The following is a 20,263-nucleotide window of genomic DNA, read 5'->3' as shown; positions in this document are numbered from 1 at the left end:
GCTCTGCTCGGAATGCAGCATGTTGGTCACTTTGCAAAAAAGCGTCGAACAGCTTCTTCCGGATTTGGTCGAAGTGGCCTTGCCGCTTAAATTCGTCCACAATTGTTTCAGGCGTAGAATAGCTACTCTCGGAGGCACTCATTCTATGGTTAGCATGCTCCATCTAGCAAGATTCAGAAACCGATGAATCCTCAACGGCAAACATCGCGACCCCTATGACGCAATTGTACACGAGCGCCGAGGCTGGCTTTCGCCAGGATGCTGCCGATTCGGTCCGCCCATCGGAAAATATCATCCTCCAAAAATTGGAGTTGACACGTACATATCTGTATGTAAGCCTGCTCAAACGCTGGGAGGGAAGACGAGGTCAGACAAGGCTGAAACTGATAACTAAGAGTATGTCTCCATCTTTGCATACAGGGTAATTCTAGAGCTTGGTTCTTAGGTTCATCATAGAAGGGAAAGAATGGATGGGGGCAACACTTACCAGTCACAAACAGACGAACCAGCCAGTCATGGCCGCACAAGGAGAAGCACTTCCGACAGTTCCCTACGGCTTGTCTTCCGTTCGTCATCACGTGACGACCTGGTCGGTGCAGGCGCTAGACATAACCAGGGCTCCTGAAATCGGATCGTGCGTACCTATTTCACCATGGACTCTTGGCAATCCCCGCTTTCGAGCCGCTATGCAAGCAAGGAAATGTCGAATCTATTTTCCAATGCTGTACGTATTTCTTTTGTAATATGAGACTCGATTTGGCACATGGCGTCAGCTCTGGCTCAATTTAGCCATCGCTGAGAAAGAGCTAGGGCTTCCTATCCCTGATGAGGCAATTGAGCAGATGCGTGCGAACCTGGTGTGTACTCTGTATCTTACATTAGACTCTCGATGAAGCGCAAATGAAAGTTGCTGCTGAGGAAGAAAAGCGCCGTCGTCATGATGTCATGGCGCATGTCCACACGTTTGGCACCGTTGCGCCTGCGGCTGCTGCCTTCATTCACCTGGGCGCTACGTCGTGCTATGTCACAGACAATGCTGACCTTATTTTCCTTCGTAAGGGCCTTGATCTACTTCTGCCGAAGCTGGCCCTGGTTATTCACCGTTTGGCGACATTTGCGGAGAAGTACCGTGATCTGCCTACACTCGGCTTCACGCATATGCAGCCTGCGCAGCTTACAACAGTCGGCAAGCGAGCTACGCTGTGGATCCAGGAGTTCCTCTGGGACCTCCGCAACATCAAGCGCGCCCGTGACGACCTTGGCTTCCGGGGCGTGAAAGGCACAACTGGCACGCAGGCCAGTTTCCTGCAACTGTTCGACGGCGACCACGACAAGGTGGAGGCGCTGGATGAGCGGGTGACCGAGCTGTTTGGCTTTCCATACGCTATGCCCGTGACGGGCCAGACTTACTCGCGCAAAGTGGATATTGACGTGCTATCGACGTTGTCTTCGTTCTCTGCCTCGGCTCTGAAGATGGCTACAGACATCCGCCTCCTATGCCACCTCAAGGAGATTGAAGAGCCTTTTGAGAAGGACCAGATCGGCTCGAGTGCTATGGCTTACAAGCGTAACCCCATGCGGTCGGAGCGCGTATGTGCGCTATCGCGCTGGTTGGGCAACACACTCAACAACGCTCGTGAGACGGCTGGTGGCCAGTGGATGGAGCGCACGCTGGATGACAGTGCCAACCGACGCCTCTCAATCCCTGAGGCCTTCCTGACCGCGGACGTAATCCTCACGCTTTTGCAGAACATCAGCGAGGGCCTGGTGGTCTACCCAGCAATCATCGCTCGCCATATTTCTGCTGAGCTGCCATTCATGGCGACAGAGAACATCATCATGGCCATGGTACGCAGCGGCGGCGATCGCCAGGAGTGCCACGAAAAGATTCGTGTTCTGTCGCACCAGGCAGCGCGTGTGGTGAAGGAAGAGGGTGGCGAGAACGACCTCATTGAGCGCGTGCGTAAGGACCCGTACTTCGCCCCCATTACTGGCCGCCTAGACGAGCTTCTGGACCCTGCCAGCTTCACAGGCCGTGCCCCGCAGCAAGTGGACAGCTTCCTTGTCAAGTGGGTTCGCCCTGCTCTAGAGCCGTACGCGGCCTCCTTTGCCAGCGCGGGCAAGGCAGAACTTTCTGTCTAATCACCAATAGTCAGGGCAGCGTGGCTGGACAGATCTCTGCTCTCTGGATGCATGCAAGCATATATCCAGCCATGCATTCATGCGTGTTCGGTTTAGGGCACTGCCAACGTTCACCGTGGGTATGACACGCTGAGGATGGAGCGTCAGCAGAAAGGCCATAAGCTCATAGAATGATGAATGTTCCGAGTATGGCACGTTAACAAGTCGAAGAGAGGCTGTGCTCGACGCGGCGCACACGAGGCTTGCCAAGGTAAACTCGGGTGGTCGGCTCGCTTGCATCAGCGCACCAACATTCCGCGAGGGTGTCGGTGCTGACCCTGTCGAGCGCTGGAACGTCCACCCTGTTGGTCGGAAGGCGGTTGTTCGCGTAATCCGCATGCCCTGTTGCTGGAGGGTCTGGACGTACGAGGAGACCGATTCGAAGGAGATCCAGTGCAAGGAAACCACATGCACCCGCGCCTCTTGCGGATTACGTGTAAGCATGCCCTGTAGCTCGGGATCATCCAGCTCCAGGAGCGTCTCATGTCGAGAGGCGTGCGCGCAAAATATCGAGGTTTGTAAGCTTTGTGCGAGTTGCTTCACCAGACGTTCTTTGCCCAAAGAGTATGTGCCGACTAGCACCAACTGCTCGAAGGCCTCAGGTTCTGAGCGGCCGCGCCAAAAGTCGGAGAGAGTGGTGCTTGGAGCACGATTCAATAACATAGCAGAGCAAGCTTGTATGACTTGTGCCTGGGCGGGGAAATTGTACCGCGGGTGTAAGTAAGTTGTATCCAAGTAGACAATATCCACTGGCCGTTGCAGGGCAGGATGCGCTGTCTGTGCAGGGCATGCGCGAAAGTCTCCGCAATGTAGGTACCGCACAATGCGACCCGGTGCATGATTCCCATATACATGCACAGTCCGAGGCCCCTCAAAAAGAAACAAGCACGCGCCGGGGCAATGATTAGCATCGATGCAAGTCACAGACACACCGCCGGACCGCGGAATGAGTTGAGGTAAATTCATAGGAAGAGGTCGAAGCCAGGATGGATCAACCTTCAGCCGCTTTCTCACCAAACGCGCCGTTTCTTCCGAGCAGTATATTAAGCCGTGCTTCCACCGAGAAGACAATCCCGCATAGTGATCCGAATGGAAATGAGTAAGAAAGTATCCTTCACACCCGTCAATTGCTCCGTAACGGAACGCGTCCACAGCAAGTGGCATGCCTTCGAGTATTTTGTAAAAGGGCACTCTCCCCGTGCGCGAGGCTGGCTGTTTTTGCCGACCCGGTAACAAGGCCGCCCATGCAGATGTCAGCGCAGACGGCGACCCACGTGTACCACACGACTTGGGTGAATTTTCATGCAGCATCTCATCCTTGCGCGTAGAGGCACGATCCGCCGAAGGGCCTGGTTGATCCAGGCACGCATTCACATGCCGATCGATATCCACTTGTGCAAACGAATGGCCGCACACGGGACAAGGAAACACAGCCAGGCTTGCCTGAGTCGCCTGGAAGAGCTGCCACTCTTCTTCCTTAGCATCTCGCGGCTCAAGGGTGGGGCTATGCGGCGGCGACGCCTCGATGCTTCGCTTCAAGCCCACCGTCATGCATGGCCCCAGGAAAGTAGGCCTCCACCTGCGATGCAACGCTTCAGGCGCCCGCCTTCATGGGGTGATGGCGGCCAACTATTGGGAGTCGTCCCAATGTAAGCGCTGGCTCCTGCGGCATGCGGACGTTGAGGCAGCTCGTGAAGAGGATCGCAGGTATGTTGATCCGCTGGAGCTGGAGGGCATTACAGTATGGTGTATCAATAGTACGTCGAAACCACGCTGACGAACAGTCATCAGTATGTTGGGCCAGCGGCTGCAAACTCGACAGCGTGTTATTGCGACAGGCACTGTGTACTTTCAGCGTTTTTATTCTAAGAACTCTTATGCAAGCACAGATCCGATTTTAGTGCTGGTGACATGCATGTACCTAGCGAGCAAAGTGGAAGAGGCGCCAGTGCGAATCCGTGTTCTCTGCGCCGAGGCGAGCAGAATGATGCAGGAACTTGGCTACCATGAGCTTCCGAATCATATCCCAACCATTGCAGAAATGGAGTTCTACTTGCTCGAGGAGCTGGATTTTGACCTACTGGTGTTTCACCCGTACGATACCCTAATGACACTCTGTGACGCATGTGTGGGCTATGTCAAGATGGATACCAACCATCGTGACGAGATGCAGGCAGCCTTGCGCCAGGCGAGCTGGTCCATCGTCAACGACATGTATCGATCTAGTCTACCCCTCGAACAGCCGCCGTATGTGCTGGCCGTGGCGGCATTGTATTTGGCCCTGGTGGTCGTATTGCCAATGGCACAGGAGGTCCAAGCATTAGTGCGCGATATGGCACCTGGAGGCGTTACATTGCTCGATTTTTTAGCGGGCATGAATGTGTCGTTGCCGATCGTTGCCGATACTGTGCAGGATATGTTGTCGCGCTACGATTTGTGGCGCCAGTTGACACATACCCCGCATGGTGGACTCGATATGCTACATGATCATGCGGCTATGTTCCAGCGGCTTTATCACATGCGAAAGGCCTACTGCCAAACACTCGTCACACGATCTGAGATAGAAGACACAACCGACCGCGACCTGCGGACGTACTGACCCCGTAGCTCATGCACGTGTGACCATTCTTCCTCCACTTCGTCCATGGAGCCGATGATGGAAACGGTCGGCAAGCATTGCCAAGGACCGTTATGTACGTGTACCTGACTCACGGGAGCGACGTTCCAACGCTGCATACTGGCCAGCAAAGGAAACCAGGCAGAATGCGTAAAGGAACAACAAGCGCTGGCGGACTGTGCAGCCCAGGCCGTGCCCCTCTTGCAGACGATGAAACAGCAGTGTGGGCACCTTATCCGTGACTACGACGAGTGCCTTTTGGTGAATAGGCACGCGTCCGATGAAGAATTAACAGGCAAATGCCTGGGTAAACTGCAGGCACTTGCTGACTGTACCAATGAGGTGAAGACACATGCGGAGCAGGCCGGTGGTGCGACGAGCACCTAGGTCCTAAATAGCGAGACCTCCAAGTCCTAGCCGCGCGAGTAGCTGAGAAAGGAATGGCTTGGCAGAGCGACCTGGTGTAACAGGGGGCGGACGCTGGGCATGCACCTTGGCAAATACAAATCTCGCATGGTACAGCGCCACACCGCCCAGCCCCCACAACATGCCCTGCCAAATCGGAGAGACGATCTGCTCCCAGAAGAGTTGATACAACAGTGGCCACCTGCGTCAGTGAGTAGTACGCACCATGCAATGTGTGCTACACGCTCCCACGCTGTGTTGGGCGTGCCATGCTGGTCAGCGGCGACCCTATCATCCAAAAATATATGTCCGCGCAATGTGGCTAGAAAAAACTGCTCGAGACGCATATCAGGCAGAGCGGGCAGCCTCTCTGGGCCGTCTGCGCTCTTGCCTGACACTTCGCTCATCGGTGGCCGCCCGACGCGATCGATCGGCACTCGTCCCCGCCCAGGGCAACGATCACGCTGACTAAGCTACTACATCCACGAATGAGCGGGGCACCGACACCACCGGCTGGAGAGCCGACAGCCTTGCTACCAGCCTTGCCGGACCCTACCCATACCGTGTCGATATCAGAGTCTCTGGATTCTCTGTCTAGCATACATCTTCCGCAGACACAGCGCGCGATGGACGAGCTGTTTAATCGCATGTATGTACTCGTACACTCACCCCAGTACCTACTCACTGGCGAACGAGGCCGACGCGACTAGCGTCTATGGCGCACTCGACCGAGCTGAAAAGCAATTGGCGTCGCTAGCCCAGTATCTCACCACGTCAGGACTTGCAGGCCTTCCTGTGTGCAAGGATCATGAACTCTCGCTTGACGATATAGTCGCAACATCTCGACGGCTCTTTGAAGAGCGCGCTCGTATGAACGAAGCGACGACTCTCGTATCGAGCATATTTTCGCCACTCTAGGGCTGGTACTTCCATGCCACTATGGTATCAGGCTCTAGGGCAAGCGTTTGAACAGACTGCCAGGCCGACTGATCCGACAACCGCGTTGTATACCCATAGCCAAGCTCCCCCACAACGAGAGGCGACACGGTAACAATCACCACATCAGGTACGACACGACTTTGCAATAGACTGTCGATAACGCCTGAGCCGCCCTCAACCATAAGCGCATGTACGCCTTCAGAGGCTAGAACCTTGAGAATCGCGTCCCAGGCTAGCGTCGTACCATGCCGCGGCACAGTGCGTATATGTGCGCCCGCTGCCTCCAGAGCATGGCGACGAGCATTCCATGCATCAGCCTCATCTGCACGAGGCTCAGCTGCGATTAGGAGGGGGCGAAGGGGCCTAGCTACTTGCAGCAGCCGGCAGGAGGGTGGTGTTCGCAGGTAGCTATCCAGCACCACAGGCCGAGGCGAGGGTCCTTGGTACCCATCCAGACGCACTATTATTAGCAGCGCCACGTACCATTTAAACGTGGGTTATCCATAAGTATCGTACCTATGCCCACAAGAATGGCATCATGCGCAGCGCGCAGTTTGTGTGTCATTTGCATACTCGTGGGGCCGCTGAGACGTAGTGGTTGCTTCTGTGCGCCGGCAATTTTGCCATCCCGAGACTGTGCAAAGGTCAGCGTGATCCAAGGTCGCCCATCAACACGCGCATTGGGTGCATGCGCCGCTAGAAACGCGTCCATCTTAAGGCACGCAAGGTGTTGGTAGCCGCGCCAGCAAGCGGTATATGTGGAGGTAGGACTGAGCGTGATGGCTTGACGCTCTGCTATGCTGACGACGCTGTATGTTGTGCGGCATGCGCACCGCATGAATCACAATATGTTCGGATTGGCGTCGGACGTTGCACGCGATCCTCCGCTTACGGCGCGTGGCGAGGAACAGCTAGAGCACTTGGCCCACTTCGTTGCTGCTATGCCCGCCAATGAGCAGCCGCAGCTCCTCGTGTGCTCGCCCTACACTCGGTGCCTGCGGACGGCGATGCCGATTGCTGACGCACTGCCAAATATCGCGCTCGTAGTTGAGCCTGGTCTGGCTGAGTGGTTTGCACCTGTCTGGCCCGCTTCCACCGGACGGCATCCGAGTCCTAGGGCGCCCGAGCATGTGGTGCGCCTATTTCCACGCGTTGACACGCGTTGGACGCCCTTACTGTATCCTGATCCGATGGGTGAGAGCCAAGAGCATCTTCATTTACGTATGAGAGAGGTCATGCACCGCATCGAAAAGCGCTGCCAATCTTGGAATGTCGAGCGCGTCATGTTCGTGACACATGCGGCGCCAGCCATTGCCTTAGGGCGCATGCTCCAAACGAGAAGCTCGTACGAGGATGTCGCACATTTGGAAGTACGTGCGGCGACCGCGAGTGTGAGCAAGTACGTACGCTCCGGAGATATTTGGCGGCCGATATACCACGGACACACATCGTTCCTACCGCATGGCGAGGAGCGTCCATGGGACTTTTCCTTCGTGCCTAGCAACAACACGGAGCCTGGCATGGGTGCAGATTGGCGCGATCCGTATGCACCTGATGATTCGTCCCTCCAGTTCCGAGCCAATCTGTAATCTACCTAGGCCAAGGGAGCCGCGATGAGGTTTGGGCCCACGGGCAAGGGCAAGCTATATCAGGCGCCCGCTTGTCAAGGAGGGCCAGTGCCTCGGACACAGCCGATGTGCTCACAAGGATGGAAGACCGCTCGGTCTTGAGCGCATCTTGCGGCCCTGCCCTGGGGGCATCGCCAACTGAGTCGTGCGAGACAACTTCTGCCAGTATGTCGAGACCAGCGCGACTCTTGGGAAAGTTTGGATGGCGCTGAAGTCTCTGGAAAGCCGCTGGCACACTTTCGTGGGCCTGCGTTCCACGTGCCGCTGACACGGGATGTTGTGAAACGGATCGGCAAAACTCCTGCAGCTGCGGATCCGATTGGCACGCGTCGCACGTCTGTGGATCGCCTGTGCACGAACGTGTGGCAGGCCGCGTCATCCATAAGTGTGTGAAAGGTTTTGCAGAGTTGTGCGTGCGCCGTCGAATGCGCACATAGCCCGGATGTGGTGGCGACTTGAGTGAGGACGAGGCCGGGGCTGGAGGGCTGGGGCGGGGTATCTGGCCCGTCGAGTCCACTGTGTACCATAAACGTTTCTGTGTCATGGATCGGACCGGTAGAGCAACGGCAGACGATGTTCCTAGCGTGGGACTCGCGTCGTCCACAGGCAAAAGGGCATGGCCGCGGCATACGCATTGGCTCTTGCCCGGACAAAATATACAGTCAATATCCAGTACGTCTTCCTCATCGTCCGCCAGCGGACGGGGCAAAGGCAGAGCGGCTGGCACCGGTGCCCTTGGCGGGGAGGGCGACATGGACGCGCGCTTCGCTGGGGAGCAGCTCCTAGACGATTGCGGCGCCTTGCGAGTGTGCGGCGTACTGCCTTCGTCACTCTGGTTCTTTACGGTGTGCTGCAGCACTTGTACCTGCTGGACGAGTTCGCGGCATTGCTGTGTGAGGCGCGCATTGTCGGCTCGGAGCGCCTCAGCTTCCTGGCGGTACTGGAGTGCGATGTGCTGCATCTGAATATTAGCCTCGACCTCGCGGGCCTCAAACTGTGCAACTTTTTGCTGAAGCTCAACAAGGTACGCATTCTTGCGTTCGCGAAAAGCCCGTTGTGAGGCGCGATTTTGCGCCTTGCGCTTGGTCATGGGCACATTGTTCGAGAGCTTTCGACCTGGCTTGCATCGCGCTGGGAGGACCCACTCCTTGGTAGGCTGCACAATGTTCTGCGGGTCTGTAGCCGGAAGAGGCTGTGGCTCTATCATCGCGCTCTCAGAGAGGTGCATTCTCGTACGCAGAGAGGGCGCGCCACCCCCGCAACATGGCCACGGCGGTGGGCTGATGCTTCATCAGATAACGCATGTGTGCACGTGATGCGACGAGCGTACGACGGAGATGGCACGCCGACGACGGTATGAGTGACGACGGTGAGACGACGCCTGGCGACTGGGCGCTTTTTGAAGAGCCGGCCGGCTTTCGGCCACCGACGCCGCCGCCCACTGAGGCGACCCATACCATGGAGAATGGCACACACGTGCGACTGCAGCTCGTCGGCTCGCATCCCCTGTGGGGCCACTACCTGTGGAATGCAGCGCCCACACTCTCGCGCTTCCTCGAGACACATTGCACGTGTGTGGCCGGTAAGGATGTGCTTGAACTAGGCGCCGCGTCTGGTCTACCGTCCATCGTATGCGACAAGCTGGGCGCACGGCGCGTCGTATCCACCGACTACCCTGACCCTGACTTGATGAAGAATCTCGCGCACAACCTCGCACAAAATGGGTGCACGGCCCCACGTACCGTGGCGCAAGGGTATATATGGGGCGCCGACGTAACACCCCTCCTGGCACATGCGCCGCAAGGCTTTGATTTGATTCTCATGTCCGATCTCATTTTTAATCACCAAGCTCACCCTGCTCTGCTTGACACGGTCGATCGGTGCTTGGCCGCGCGTCCTAACGCGCAGGTGCTCGTCTTCTTTAGCCATCATCGCCCGCATCTTGCCGAGCGCGATCTCTCCTTTTTTCCCCTGGCCGAGGCGCGCCACTATACGTATACCAAGCTGGAGGAATGGCTTTTGTCGGTACGTCTATTCACCTGACCGCAGCCAATGTTTCCTGACGACCCGGGAGATGCTCACGTACGTGCAACCGTGCATGGCTACGCTATTCGGCGTCCGGGATGGCCGAACGCGTAACCTCCTTAGCGGCCAAGTCGCGCCGTAGACGCGACAAGGCTTCGCCCGCCGCGGCACGCTCACCGAGATCGTCGGGAGCCTGCTTGGCACGTGCCGTGCCACGCACACTCAGTTTGGCGATCGCATTCGTCAGGTCGCGCGTGCTAGGCAGCATACTCGCTCCGTCGGCATCTGCAGTCGCACTCTCATCGTCAGGAGGCGCATCCGTGGCCTCAGCAGACTGTTCTTGAGGGGCCACGGGGAACGGATACTCGCCAGGCACGGGCCCTGCACGATGACTTCCCACAGGGGCAGGAGCATCGCGGTTCGCAGTCGTGTGCGACACAGAGCCTGTGCGCGCTCGCGGTCGCGCTGGCTGCTGCGACCAGTGAGGCGTAGGCGGCAAGACGCCGGTGCCGGCCGGCATAAAACCACCCACGCCCGGGTGCATGTAGCTCGGTAGGCCCATCGATGCATCCGCCGGGCCGCCAGGTGCCGCACTCACGTAAGGCATACCCGCCGGCGTAAAGGCGACGCCGGGGCTCATCATGTAGGGGTATATGGGGGGCGTTTCTAGCACTGAGCGCATCAGGAAGCTGGGCATGCCGGGTGTCAGGGGGACACCGGGCGTCACAGGTGCGGGCGTCGGGAACGAGAGTGGCGGCAGTGCAATCCGTCCAGGATGGGGCACACCGGCACCGCGCGGCGCAAGATCCGATGGCGGCGCAGCCCAGGCGTCGCGACCATCGAGCATGCCAAGGGGGAGCGGCGGCCCATTCGGCCCACTCGCGTGCGTCGTGGGGCCCGCCACTTGGAATGCGGCCGTGTATTGCGACGGGTCCGTGGGGACGCCGGGCACCGAGGGGCCATAGTGTGCGTGCCGGTCAAAGTGGACCTTGAGCGTGCGCCCACTGTACTCATACCCGTGATATAGGCGTACGGCCGTCTGGGCATCCTCTGGCGACGCAAAGAGCACAGTACCAAAACCACGGCTGCGGCCCTCGGCGTTCAGCGCGACATCGGCACGCTGTATGTTGCCGGCCGCACGAAACAGATCTTTCAGGTCCTGCCACTGGCAGTGGAAGGGCAAATTACCGACAAACAACACGCGGCCAGGGAACGGCAATGACACCGCAGGCCAAGCATCGCCCGATGCACGGGGTGGCAGGCCATGCCCTGGCGCCAAAGCATCGGGCATACCCGGGGCACCATCTCGTGAAATCGGCTGGGCCACAGCAGCCGTGCGGGCGACAAGACCCTCGGTCTCTAGACCCACGCGTGAAGAACGACGGTCCGTCTCTGACGTCACAAGCTCGTGATCGAGCACGACCTCGAGAATGCGTCCATGCCACGTGTATCCATGGAGTGTATTGATCGCGCGATGAGCGTCTGACTCGGTGGCAAAGAGCACCGTGCCGATACATGCGCCTACACGTGGATCTGGATTCAGATGGACATCGGCGCGGAGCACAGTGCCTGCGCGGCGAAAAAGATCCTTGAGGTCCTGCCAACGCACATGCGGCGGCAGGTTGTGTACGACAAGTTGCGTGCGCTCGTCGCCAGCGGCGTGCGCCCCAGCTGCGGCCCCATGAAGTGTCACACGCGACGGGTCGTCTGCCTCCTCGCGGCGCGTGCGGCGCAGGTACGGCGAGTTCGCGCGTGAGAGGGGAGCAGGGCACGTACTGCGGGGGGATGTGTTGTTCGTGGACAGAGTATGCGACTCTGGCCGGGCGAACGACGGGGCGCGCATATCCGCGGCCGAAAGCGGCCGAGGCGGCAGGGTCACCGACTCGACGCCGCCGTCGGATGGGAGGAATAGCATGGCATGCGAGGGCTGTGTAGAAAGATTGGAGCCGACAGGCGCAAACGCATGCCACGGGACCGAGCTCGTCTGAGAAGCCGCCGTGACGAGAGGGTCGCTCGGGCGCCGATGTGCGTCGCTCGCTGCGCCATCGAGCGACCCGGCGCGGGCCATATGCATAGGTTGTGTATTAACCTCAGGCGCAGTCGCCAGCCCCGCGCGCAGTGGCGGGGAGGATACGGGTGTATCCTGCATGGGCTCGGCGCCAGGGTCAGAGACGATGACAGCGTACCCAGCGGAGGGCTGTCACGTCACGCCGTGTGTCGCGTCACGTGAGGGCCTTCGTCTTCGCGGCCGGCCGCCTTCGCAGCGAGCCCCACGATGACGCTGCTGGCGCAGGGGCGTGGCTGGGCTGCGCGTGCTGTGGCAGCTGTGCGGCCCATGGTGCGGCACGAATCGACTGAGGCTACGCAGGTAGCTGTGCGCAAGACGGCGCCGTCCGCGATGCAGCGGGCGCTGCCGATTCTCTTCACCAAGTGGGACCTGAAGGAGTTTCCGCGGCTACTTCAGTCGCGCGATCGCGTGCTGGATGGGCCGACACACCATGTCAAACCTGATGAGGTGAGCCCTTATGGCGGTAGTGTGACACTGTACAACGACGAGCAACGCCACTTTGCGACGCCCCCGCCGGCGATCCAGACGATGATGCAAGCGGGCGGCGGCGGCGGCGAAGAAGTCAACTCGGAAAGCTACCTGAGTTCCGTCACACCGCTGAGTGCGAGCGAAGTGCAGGCGCTGCACCGCTACAACATCCAGCTAAAGCGCGTCGTGAACATGACCGGCAAGGGCCGAGTGGCCAGCTGGTACGCCCTTGTCGTGGCGGGCAATGGCCGCGGGCTTGTGGGCTACGGCGAAGGCAAAGACGCTAATGCAGGGCGTGCGAACAAAAAAGCGTTTCATGCCGCGGTGAAAAACATGGACCTCGTCTCGGTGCACCGCTCCAAAAGCGGCGCGAATACCGTCGAGACGCCCGTCGAGGGGCGCTGGGGCGCTACGCGCGTTGCGATTCGGCCGCGTCCGGCCGGCTTTGGCTTGCGTGTGCCGAACGTGATCCACCCGATCGCGCGCGCCGCCGGCTTCACGGACCTCGGCGCCGCCGTGTATGGCTCATCGAATGCCATGAATGTCGTCAAAGCCACATTGCAGGTACTGTGGGGCGGAAGCGCTCCGATTGGCATGGGTGGCGGCGTACGCGGCCCCATGCGTCGCGATAACCGCGGGCAGGGCGCGCGCTCGCGCCGCGATATGGAGCTGAGCCGTGGCCGGCGCCTCGAGGAACTGGATGTGTAGTGAATAGACTACGGATCAGCGCGCCACGCGCGATGCAACTGGTCGACACATGCGGCAAAGCGCCCTTCCGGTACGGGCTGATGCGTTGTGCCGGCGAGCGGCTGGACCTGCTTCGCGTCATCGAGGCCTAGACTGAGGCGCACCACCGCGAGGTATTCGGCGGCCGTGTACGGCGGCGGCGTCGGCAGCGCGGCAAGCCACTGCTCTGGCTCCTTGGTGAGGAGCTCCCAAAGGCGCTTACTGCGCTCCAAGTCAATACGCCGCGGCTCGTCGACAATATTCTTGAGGTTCTGCTGCACACTCAGGATGTTGCGCAGCATCTTCGTCACGCCATAGCGATTGATCGCCGGCAGGCGCGTCACCGCTTGCGTGAGTAGCGCATCCATCAGCACGTCAAGTCCGTCAAACACAAACGCATGGTGCTCAGGCAGCATGGCCTCCTTGAACATTTCGTGGCACGCCGCGAGCTCCGTATTGAGGTCGACCACGTGCACGTCCGGCTCCAGGTTGTGCACGTCCGTCACATACGCGCCCTGCATCGCCTGTGCCATTGCCTGCAGCGTCTTGAGCCGCAGTTCCACACGCAGCGTCATCAGCACCGTGTGCGCGAGCGTCGTGTACATGCGCGGCACATCCGCCCACGTACTCGCTAATGCGGGCGTCGCGGGCAGCGGCAAGCCATCGCCCACCTCACGTTCGTCGCCCACGCGGAACTGCTGGAGGTGCGTGCTGAGCCAGTGCAGGCTGTGCTGCAGCGCACCTAGCGCCAGGAACCGCTTACGAGACGTGATGAGGTCACTGCGTCGAATCTCATACGCCTCTGCGAGACGCAGCTCGTTGCGCGCCTCGGCGCGCCGACAGTCGGCTGCGCGCACGCTCGTGGGGTCCGCCTCCAGCGCCGCAGCAAGGCACGCATACATCTCGGGGCGCTGGACCCAAACAGCACTCAGCATGCATGGGCCACCTAGCACCTCGGCGTCTTCGGCCACAAGCGCTTTGTATCGCGCATTACATGCCTCATAGAATGCCAGGAACGCCAGAATCACTAGGCGCGTGTAAGACGCGTGCTGGAACGGCGCCGCTTGCATCATAGAGTACAGGCTGTCCACGAGCGACACGAGCTGCACGGCACTGCGCACTACCGGCCGCGCCGCGCGGACCCGCGCACCAGGCTCTGCATGGAATGCGTCAGGGGCATGCGATAGACTCTGCACAAGAGTCTGCACCTGGCTGCCTAGCAGCGGCAAAAAGCGCTCTTGCACAAACGCTTGGAGGAACAGGGAAAAGTCGCCGCCAGTGGCCACGTCCGAGGGAAGGACTAGCGCCGCGCGACGCACAAATGCGAGCGTCGGGGGAATGAGCACCGAGGCGGTGAATGTAAACGGCGTGACAAGACGTCGGTGACCCGTGCCAAGGTGCTCGTCGCCGCGCGCGCGCGGCTCTAGCACCGCCTGCTGCGACGCGTCCTGTCCAACGAGCCCGGGCACATTCGCATGCAGCGCCGCATCGACCACGTCGGCGGCCGCCTTGATCGAGCCACTGGGCCGCGTCGGCACACGCAGGCGGAACAGCGTATTGCGCTCACGCTCGTACCGCGGCGCCCGCAGCACCACATCCAGCGGAACAACGGCCTGCGTAGTCGGCGCACGCTCCGCGTCCTCAGCCAGGTAATCAATGAGCAGCGCCTGGATTTCGTGCTGCACGGCGTCCCAGACGCGCGCGAGTGCAGCGGGACCCGTCTCGGCACTCGCGCGGTCCGCGGCATGCCCATCGTCAGGGTTCGCGCGCGCAATGAGCACGCCCGCGACCTCCTGCACGGCGCGGTGCGCACAAAGCACCGCCTCGAGTTTAGAAAAGAGCGTCCAGAAAAAGTCGCGCATCGTCTCTGTGTCGCGCTGGAGCGCCGCCAGCTCGGTGCTCGCGTGAATGCGGGGCGGAGGCGCACCGCGGAGCGAGAACGAGCGCCGTGGATGCCCATCGTCCAGCACCGAATGCGTCGCGTGCGGCGCAAGCAGCACGGCCTCGACCCGCACAGCTGTCGAGCCACTTGTGCGCGCCTCATGGCGCGCTTGCACTTCCTCAATCGTGGCGTCGACGAGCTGGTATAGCTCCATCGGCACAAGCTGCGCCAGAGTGTCTAGCGCGTATCCCATCTTTCCAAGCTGACTGAGCGACTCCAGCAACATGCTCATGTACGTAAAACTGTCCTCCTCGTAGCTCGCCGCAGACGCTTCAGGGGAGTCCGCCTCCGCCTCGCGTGCCTCGTCCGCGCGGCGTATTTCGGCTTCGTTGCGCGCAGGATCCTGGTACGGAATACGTGCGCGCACCGCGCCCAAGAACGGCAGCAGCTTCGACGGAGCACTCGTACTTTCCGGGGCATCGGCGCCCAGCACCACGTCCGGCAGGTCGTCCTGCCCCGGTACATAGGCGCGCCACCGCGTATCGCACCAGTAGTTCTTCAGATACAGGTGGCTCTGCAGCTCCTCAATCAGGATATCTAGGAGTGCATGCTCCTGTGTGCGGAGATACGCACGCAAGTCGGCCGTAGCGCCAAGCTCGGCCAGGTCGGCACGCTGGATCATGCGGAGTGAGCGCATGAGCAGCTGGGTCGCGTCTAGGAACTGCTTCGCAGTCATAAGCGACTCTAGCTCCTCAGGCACGCCGCGCAGCTGCTCAAGGAGACCCAGCACACGCATCGCCTCTTTGACGCTTTCGAGCCGGTGCCACATTTGCTCAAAGTCGGCGCGCCGTGCACCCAGTGCATCACGCGCATGTTGCAGCTTTCGCCGTGTCGCGGCTATACCGTCTTGTGACGTACCAAGCGCCGATATCATACCGTGATGCACTGTGATTGCCGTCGCAAACGAGTCGTAGTGGTCGTCCAACGTGCCCTGCAGCGATGACTCGATTAACGAGGCCAGCGACGCAAATTCGCCTGCGTGCGCATGCAGCGAGCCAGTCGGCAGTAGTGCCAGTGATAGGCGGACTGGATTGAACTCAGCATCGAGCAAAAAGCCCCACTCGTTCGTGAGCTTGCGCAGCACCGCATGCAAAAGCCGGAAACGCTCCTCATCGCTTGCGTCCACATACGCGCGAACAGACCGACTCGCTTGGGGCACCATGCGGTGAGGAACATATGAGCCACGTCGCTCCCGCTCAGCTTGTCGCAGTAAGCGCAACTTTTGCTGTTGCCGCGCATCAGCAAGCGCACGCTCCTGCGTGAGTGAGCCTACTCGCTTGGCCTGCACTGGCACAGGCGACTCACGCATGGCCGGACGCAGCCGATCACGAGCTCCACGGTTGTGCAGAGAAGGCGAGGCATTCGCGGCGCTGGCATCAGACGAGAGAGAGACACGTTGCACAGGTGCAGGCGAGTGGTCGCTCGCAGTCTCCTTGGGCACCGGGGGCGGCGGCGGGTGGCTCTCAGCGCTTGGACCACCCACAGGTGCCGACGTGGAAGGCACGCTAGGCGAGTGTCGCGGCCAGGGCACAGGCGGTGGTGTGGGGGTTGCCGATACAGGCACCGGCCGAGGCGTCGGCGGCGCCGGCAATGTGGCCGACACATCTGGCTCGGGCTCATCAGGTGGCAGAGGAATTGGCGGCGCATGCCCCATAGGTATAAAAGGCGCCGATGCGGGGACCGCATTAGTCGGTGAGGGCGCCGCAGGAGGCACTGCGCCTGGCTGCACGGGTGCTGAAGGACCGCCAGCCGCATTTGCCGGCGACAAGCCCACTGGCGCGCTGGGAAACGCATTGTGGCCAGGTACGATAATTGGAGCTGACGTCACACCTGCACCACTGCCAAGCTGCACATTTTCATGGCGGATGACCGGGCGCGGCTTCCTTGAGCTGCCCGACCGCCTCATCGCGCGTCACAGACCGATCGCTGCCGACCGCGCCGCTCGCTATGGGGCTCGGCCGAGGTGTCATATTCTTACGCACAGTCCACCTGTGTGACGCCGTCCATGTCCGTGGCCGCGCGGCCCAATTTTCCGGCGGCACTCTCGCTATGTCCAAGCGCGCCGCGGTCCAGCGCAGACACGGAGGCATGGTACCGTGATTCTGCAGGTGATATCGCTACGTACGGCATTGCCGGGCGTATATGGTCCGTACGATGCACTCATGGTAGGGAGTCGGCCTATTTGTTTCTGGCGTACTTGGCCGAGGGCACTGGCACATGGGACCCGCCGCGCACTCTCCTGCAAGCAGACGAAGTAACTGTGCTGGAGCTCGGAGCAGGTGTAGGTACGGCCGGCCTGGCGACCGCGCAGGCCCTCGATCGGCAGGGCGGACGCGGCACCGTCGTGCTCACCGACCTCCCGGACGTGTGCCCGCTGCTGGAGCGCAACGCAAGTACTTGTGCTTGCACGCATGTTGCTATACATGTGTGTGCCTTGCCATGGGGCGACCATGACGCGGCGCATGCCGTCCTTACCAGCACCGCGCCGCCCACACATATTCTGTGCTCGGACCTCGTGTATTTTCCGGAGCTCCTTGCTCCTCTTTTGCGCACGCTGATCTCGCTGACCACTATATCACCCACCACAGAGGTGCTCATTGCTTACAAAATTCGCTCGTTGACCAAGGAACAGCCATTTTGGTGCGGCCTGTCCGCCTGGTTCGAGCTAACACAGGTTGACTACCAGCGGGACCCCCGCGCACCGAAGCAGCCGTTCGGCGCACACACCTCGCATTTTGGATCACGCGCCCCACCATGTACACCAGACGGCCAGCCACTGGACGACTACTTTCTGTTTGTGGCGCACCGCCGGCCAGAGACTCATGTGTGGGCCGTGCCAGAGAGCGACGCCGCGCTGCTCCAGGGGCAGTATGTACGTGAGGGGCAAATGCGCACGGCTCTGACGACCGGTACCTTTGAATGGCTTCTCCTAAGTCGCGCTACAGAGGACGTGTAGCTACATTAGGTATATCGTGGCTGCTTGCCAGGTGGTGTGTGCCCGCCAGAGGGTGCCGCGCGCTTTGCGTCTGCGGGGGGCCCAGGCATGCCAGGTGGTCGCGCGCCACTCGCGCATGCTTGGAAGAAGAGCATCTGCTGGAACTGCAGTTGCATTTGGGCCTGCATTCGCAAAGGCGGTGGTAGTTGAGGATTCTGAAGCATGGTGACCAGTTGCTGTACAAACACTGGGTTAAAGCCACCGGGAGGGACAGGCGGCATCACAGGGGTATCGGAGGGTGCAGCGGACGCCGTAGGTGTAGCGGGCGCAGCGGGCTTAGCAGGCGCCGGCGCACTATCAGGCACGTTCTTGTCATCTTGTGGCGCCTCGGACGCCTTCGACACGGTCCCTGCCGCGGCAAACTCGGATACAGCCGCCTGCTGTGCCGCTTCGTCGTCGACGCCCGTGCCCTGCTCGAGCGCCTCTTCGCTGCGCTCGATGGCCTTATCAATATATTCACGCACGAGTTTACGCTTGACATCGTCGATCTTTAGCATCTCAAGGTCCGGGATACGCTTCTCACATTCGGGACACACAAAGTCGTGCTCAAATAGGTAGGTCTGGACACATTCTTCACAAAATGACGTCTGACAGCAACTCGTCTTGACGGCCTCGCGCAGCAGTTTGCTACACAACGGGCAAGCTAACGATGGATCTGACGGTACCGATTGGTACACATCCGTTTTCGACAGTGGTCGTGAGCGCGCGCGGCTCCGCTGCCAGGAGCTTGCGTCGGGCGTCGCAATCACATATGAGCCATCAGCCGTGACCATGACGCCAGACATGGTCTCGGCTGTCGATTGCTCCACCGTGCGAAGCATGCTCTTGGGAATACCCGTCGTCCGCTTGAATCGGCGGTTATCGTACTCGGGGTTGTCATTCGTTGGGCAGTCTTGAATCCAGTGCCCTTTTTGCCCACAGCGGTAGCAGATAAAGCCGGGCGGCGGCGGCGGGCGCTCGACCGCAGGAGCCGCGTAGCCACCCCGACCGGGGGGCGGGCCTCGGCGTGGCATGCCACTGCGTTCCCGGTAGGTCGCATTGGCCATACGTGCTTGGGTCTCTTCCCATTGCTCGCTTGAAGCTTGAAACATGGCGGCAATCTTTGATGCCTCATCCTGCTGGCTATCGATCGCCGATGATGTAATAGGCGCAACATTCGCAGGCTCATCATTCCCGTCGAAGCGCTTGGTCATCGGGCCCCGGTATGGTGTGCTCACGCTCTGACCCCCCATCGTTGAGATGGACGAAGCCTCTTGTGCAGCACCCGCGACCGGTGCCTGGAGATCAGCCACATACAGTTGTGCAGTACCTCTGCCTGGTTTTGAAGGAGGAAGTCGCCGAACAGTGACATGTGATGCACGGGGGATCGTGACATTATCGTCCTTGAACTCCTCATCGGTATCGGCGTCGTACACAGCCAAATCAAAGTCCGCTCCCTTCCCCATTTTGTTTTGAAGGATAATTTCACGTTTCAAGTCCCATACACTGATACCAGTTCCGTCGAACGTGAGCCGCTGGGGCTCGCGCTGCGAGCGGAACTTGTAGTACACCGACGACGTCGCCATCGTCGGCACGAGCAACGGCCACCGTGCACGCGACGGTTGTATATCACGTGATAGAGACTGTCCACGCCGCCGCGGTCGTCTTTTTATTTTCAACCCGTTTCCATGTAGGCCGGCCATGGGTGAGTCGCCCTGGGCTTCGAAACTGCTAGGGGCCCCAGTCTCTCATGAGTATGTATCTGGTCCGACCAGGTTAGCGGATGAGACTTTATTCGCAAAAGTGGGAATCTCTCCTATCTCTTATGAGGATACAAGTTCTTTTGCTTCCTGATGCCAATCATGCCTGTGAGCAGGCTAACTACAGGGATCTCGATTCCATCGTGCTACAGTACCTGATTTTGCATGGTCATGAAGAAGCGGCAGAGAACCTGGCTGACGATGCCGCTCTAAGTATGCCGCAGGACCGGCATGCTATGCAGGCCCGCGCCTACATACGCGATGCGCTTTTACATGGCGACGTGGACCGCGCCATGCGGCGCATTACTGAAATCCATCCAGAGGTATGTTCACTATGGCAGGCGAAAGGACGAGTCTTTTCATGCACCACGCTGAGCTTTGCGATGCGGAGTCAAAACCTAATCACCATCTTTCGACTGATCGCCATGCCTCTTTATGATGAGCAGCTGACACGCAGATTTTAGATACATGCCCATTTTTGTTCTTTGAGTTGCAAAAACTGCGTATGATGGAGCTGCTGCGGCAACAGC

At 59.9% G+C, this 20,263-nt stretch overlaps 11 protein-coding genes across 11 annotated transcripts; 6 read left to right on the top strand and 5 right to left on the bottom strand.

Moving 5' to 3' along the window:
- Positions 1 to 652: 652 nt before the first annotated feature.
- Positions 653 to 2,142, top strand: MSY001_2065 (uncharacterized protein; the record flags this gene model as incomplete). The annotated part of the gene is made up of 3 exons (XM_018883900.1): positions 653 to 724; positions 750 to 857; positions 883 to 2,142. The coding sequence occupies 3 exons, from the start codon at positions 653 to 655 to the stop codon at positions 2,140 to 2,142; spliced, it is 1,440 nt and encodes a 479-aa protein (XP_018740613.1).
- A 1,588-nt stretch (positions 2,143 to 3,730) lies between these two features.
- Positions 3,731 to 4,780, top strand: MSY001_2064 (uncharacterized protein; the record flags this gene model as incomplete). The annotated part of the gene is made up of 2 exons (XM_018883899.1): positions 3,731 to 3,938; positions 4,071 to 4,780. The coding sequence occupies 2 exons, from the start codon at positions 3,731 to 3,733 to the stop codon at positions 4,778 to 4,780; spliced, it is 918 nt and encodes a 305-aa protein (XP_018740612.1).
- Positions 4,781 to 6,117: 1,337 nt separating this feature from the next.
- On the bottom strand, positions 6,118 to 6,854 carry MSY001_2063 (uncharacterized protein; the record flags this gene model as incomplete). Its single annotated transcript, XM_018883897.1, has 2 exons — positions 6,118 to 6,602; positions 6,626 to 6,854. 2 exons carry the CDS (start codon positions 6,852 to 6,854, stop codon positions 6,118 to 6,120), a joined length of 714 nt encoding a protein of 237 aa, XP_018740611.1.
- Positions 6,855 to 6,939: 85 nt separating this feature from the next.
- Positions 6,940 to 7,731, top strand: MSY001_2062 (uncharacterized protein; the record flags this gene model as incomplete). The annotated part of the gene is made up of 1 exon (XM_018883896.1): positions 6,940 to 7,731. One exon carries the CDS (start codon positions 6,940 to 6,942, stop codon positions 7,729 to 7,731), a length of 792 nt encoding a protein of 263 aa, XP_018740610.1.
- Position 7,732: 1 nt separating this feature from the next.
- MSY001_2061 (uncharacterized protein) lies at positions 7,733 to 8,977 on the bottom strand (the record flags this gene model as incomplete). Its single annotated transcript, XM_018883895.1, has 1 exon — positions 7,733 to 8,977. One exon carries the CDS (start codon positions 8,975 to 8,977, stop codon positions 7,733 to 7,735), a length of 1,245 nt encoding a protein of 414 aa, XP_018740609.1.
- Positions 8,978 to 9,126: 149 nt separating this feature from the next.
- Positions 9,127 to 9,813, top strand: MSY001_2060 (uncharacterized protein; the record flags this gene model as incomplete). The annotated part of the gene is made up of 1 exon (XM_018883894.1): positions 9,127 to 9,813. One exon carries the CDS (start codon positions 9,127 to 9,129, stop codon positions 9,811 to 9,813), a length of 687 nt encoding a protein of 228 aa, XP_018740608.1.
- A 64-nt stretch (positions 9,814 to 9,877) lies between these two features.
- Positions 9,878 to 11,944, bottom strand: MSY001_2059 (uncharacterized protein; the record flags this gene model as incomplete). The annotated part of the gene is made up of 1 exon (XM_018883893.1): positions 9,878 to 11,944. One exon carries the CDS (start codon positions 11,942 to 11,944, stop codon positions 9,878 to 9,880), a length of 2,067 nt encoding a protein of 688 aa, XP_018740607.1.
- A 126-nt stretch (positions 11,945 to 12,070) lies between these two features.
- On the top strand, positions 12,071 to 13,039 carry MSY001_2058 (uncharacterized protein; the record flags this gene model as incomplete). The annotated part of the gene is made up of 1 exon (XM_018883892.1): positions 12,071 to 13,039. The coding sequence occupies one exon, from the start codon at positions 12,071 to 12,073 to the stop codon at positions 13,037 to 13,039; it is 969 nt and encodes a 322-aa protein (XP_018740606.1).
- An 8-nt stretch (positions 13,040 to 13,047) lies between these two features.
- MSY001_2057 (uncharacterized protein) lies at positions 13,048 to 16,161 on the bottom strand (the record flags this gene model as incomplete). The annotated part of the gene is made up of 2 exons (XM_018883891.1): positions 13,048 to 15,836; positions 15,858 to 16,161. The coding sequence occupies 2 exons, from the start codon at positions 16,159 to 16,161 to the stop codon at positions 13,048 to 13,050; spliced, it is 3,093 nt and encodes a 1,030-aa protein (XP_018740605.1).
- Positions 16,162 to 17,004: 843 nt separating this feature from the next.
- Positions 17,005 to 17,955, top strand: MSY001_2056 (uncharacterized protein; the record flags this gene model as incomplete). Its single annotated transcript, XM_018883890.1, has 1 exon — positions 17,005 to 17,955. One exon carries the CDS (start codon positions 17,005 to 17,007, stop codon positions 17,953 to 17,955), a length of 951 nt encoding a protein of 316 aa, XP_018740604.1.
- Positions 17,956 to 17,960: 5 nt separating this feature from the next.
- On the bottom strand, positions 17,961 to 19,559 carry MSY001_2055 (uncharacterized protein; the record flags this gene model as incomplete). Its single annotated transcript, XM_018883889.1, has 1 exon — positions 17,961 to 19,559. The coding sequence occupies one exon, from the start codon at positions 19,557 to 19,559 to the stop codon at positions 17,961 to 17,963; it is 1,599 nt and encodes a 532-aa protein (XP_018740603.1).
- Positions 19,560 to 20,263: the final 704 nt, after the last annotated feature.

This window comes from Malassezia sympodialis, genomic scaffold (assembly GCF_000349305.1).
Source record: "Malassezia sympodialis ATCC 42132 genomic scaffold, msy_sf_9, whole genome shotgun sequence".
Lineage (NCBI taxonomy): Eukaryota > Fungi > Basidiomycota > Malasseziomycetes > Malasseziales > Malasseziaceae > Malassezia > Malassezia sympodialis.
This window is presented reverse-complemented; position numbering and strand designations above follow the sequence as displayed.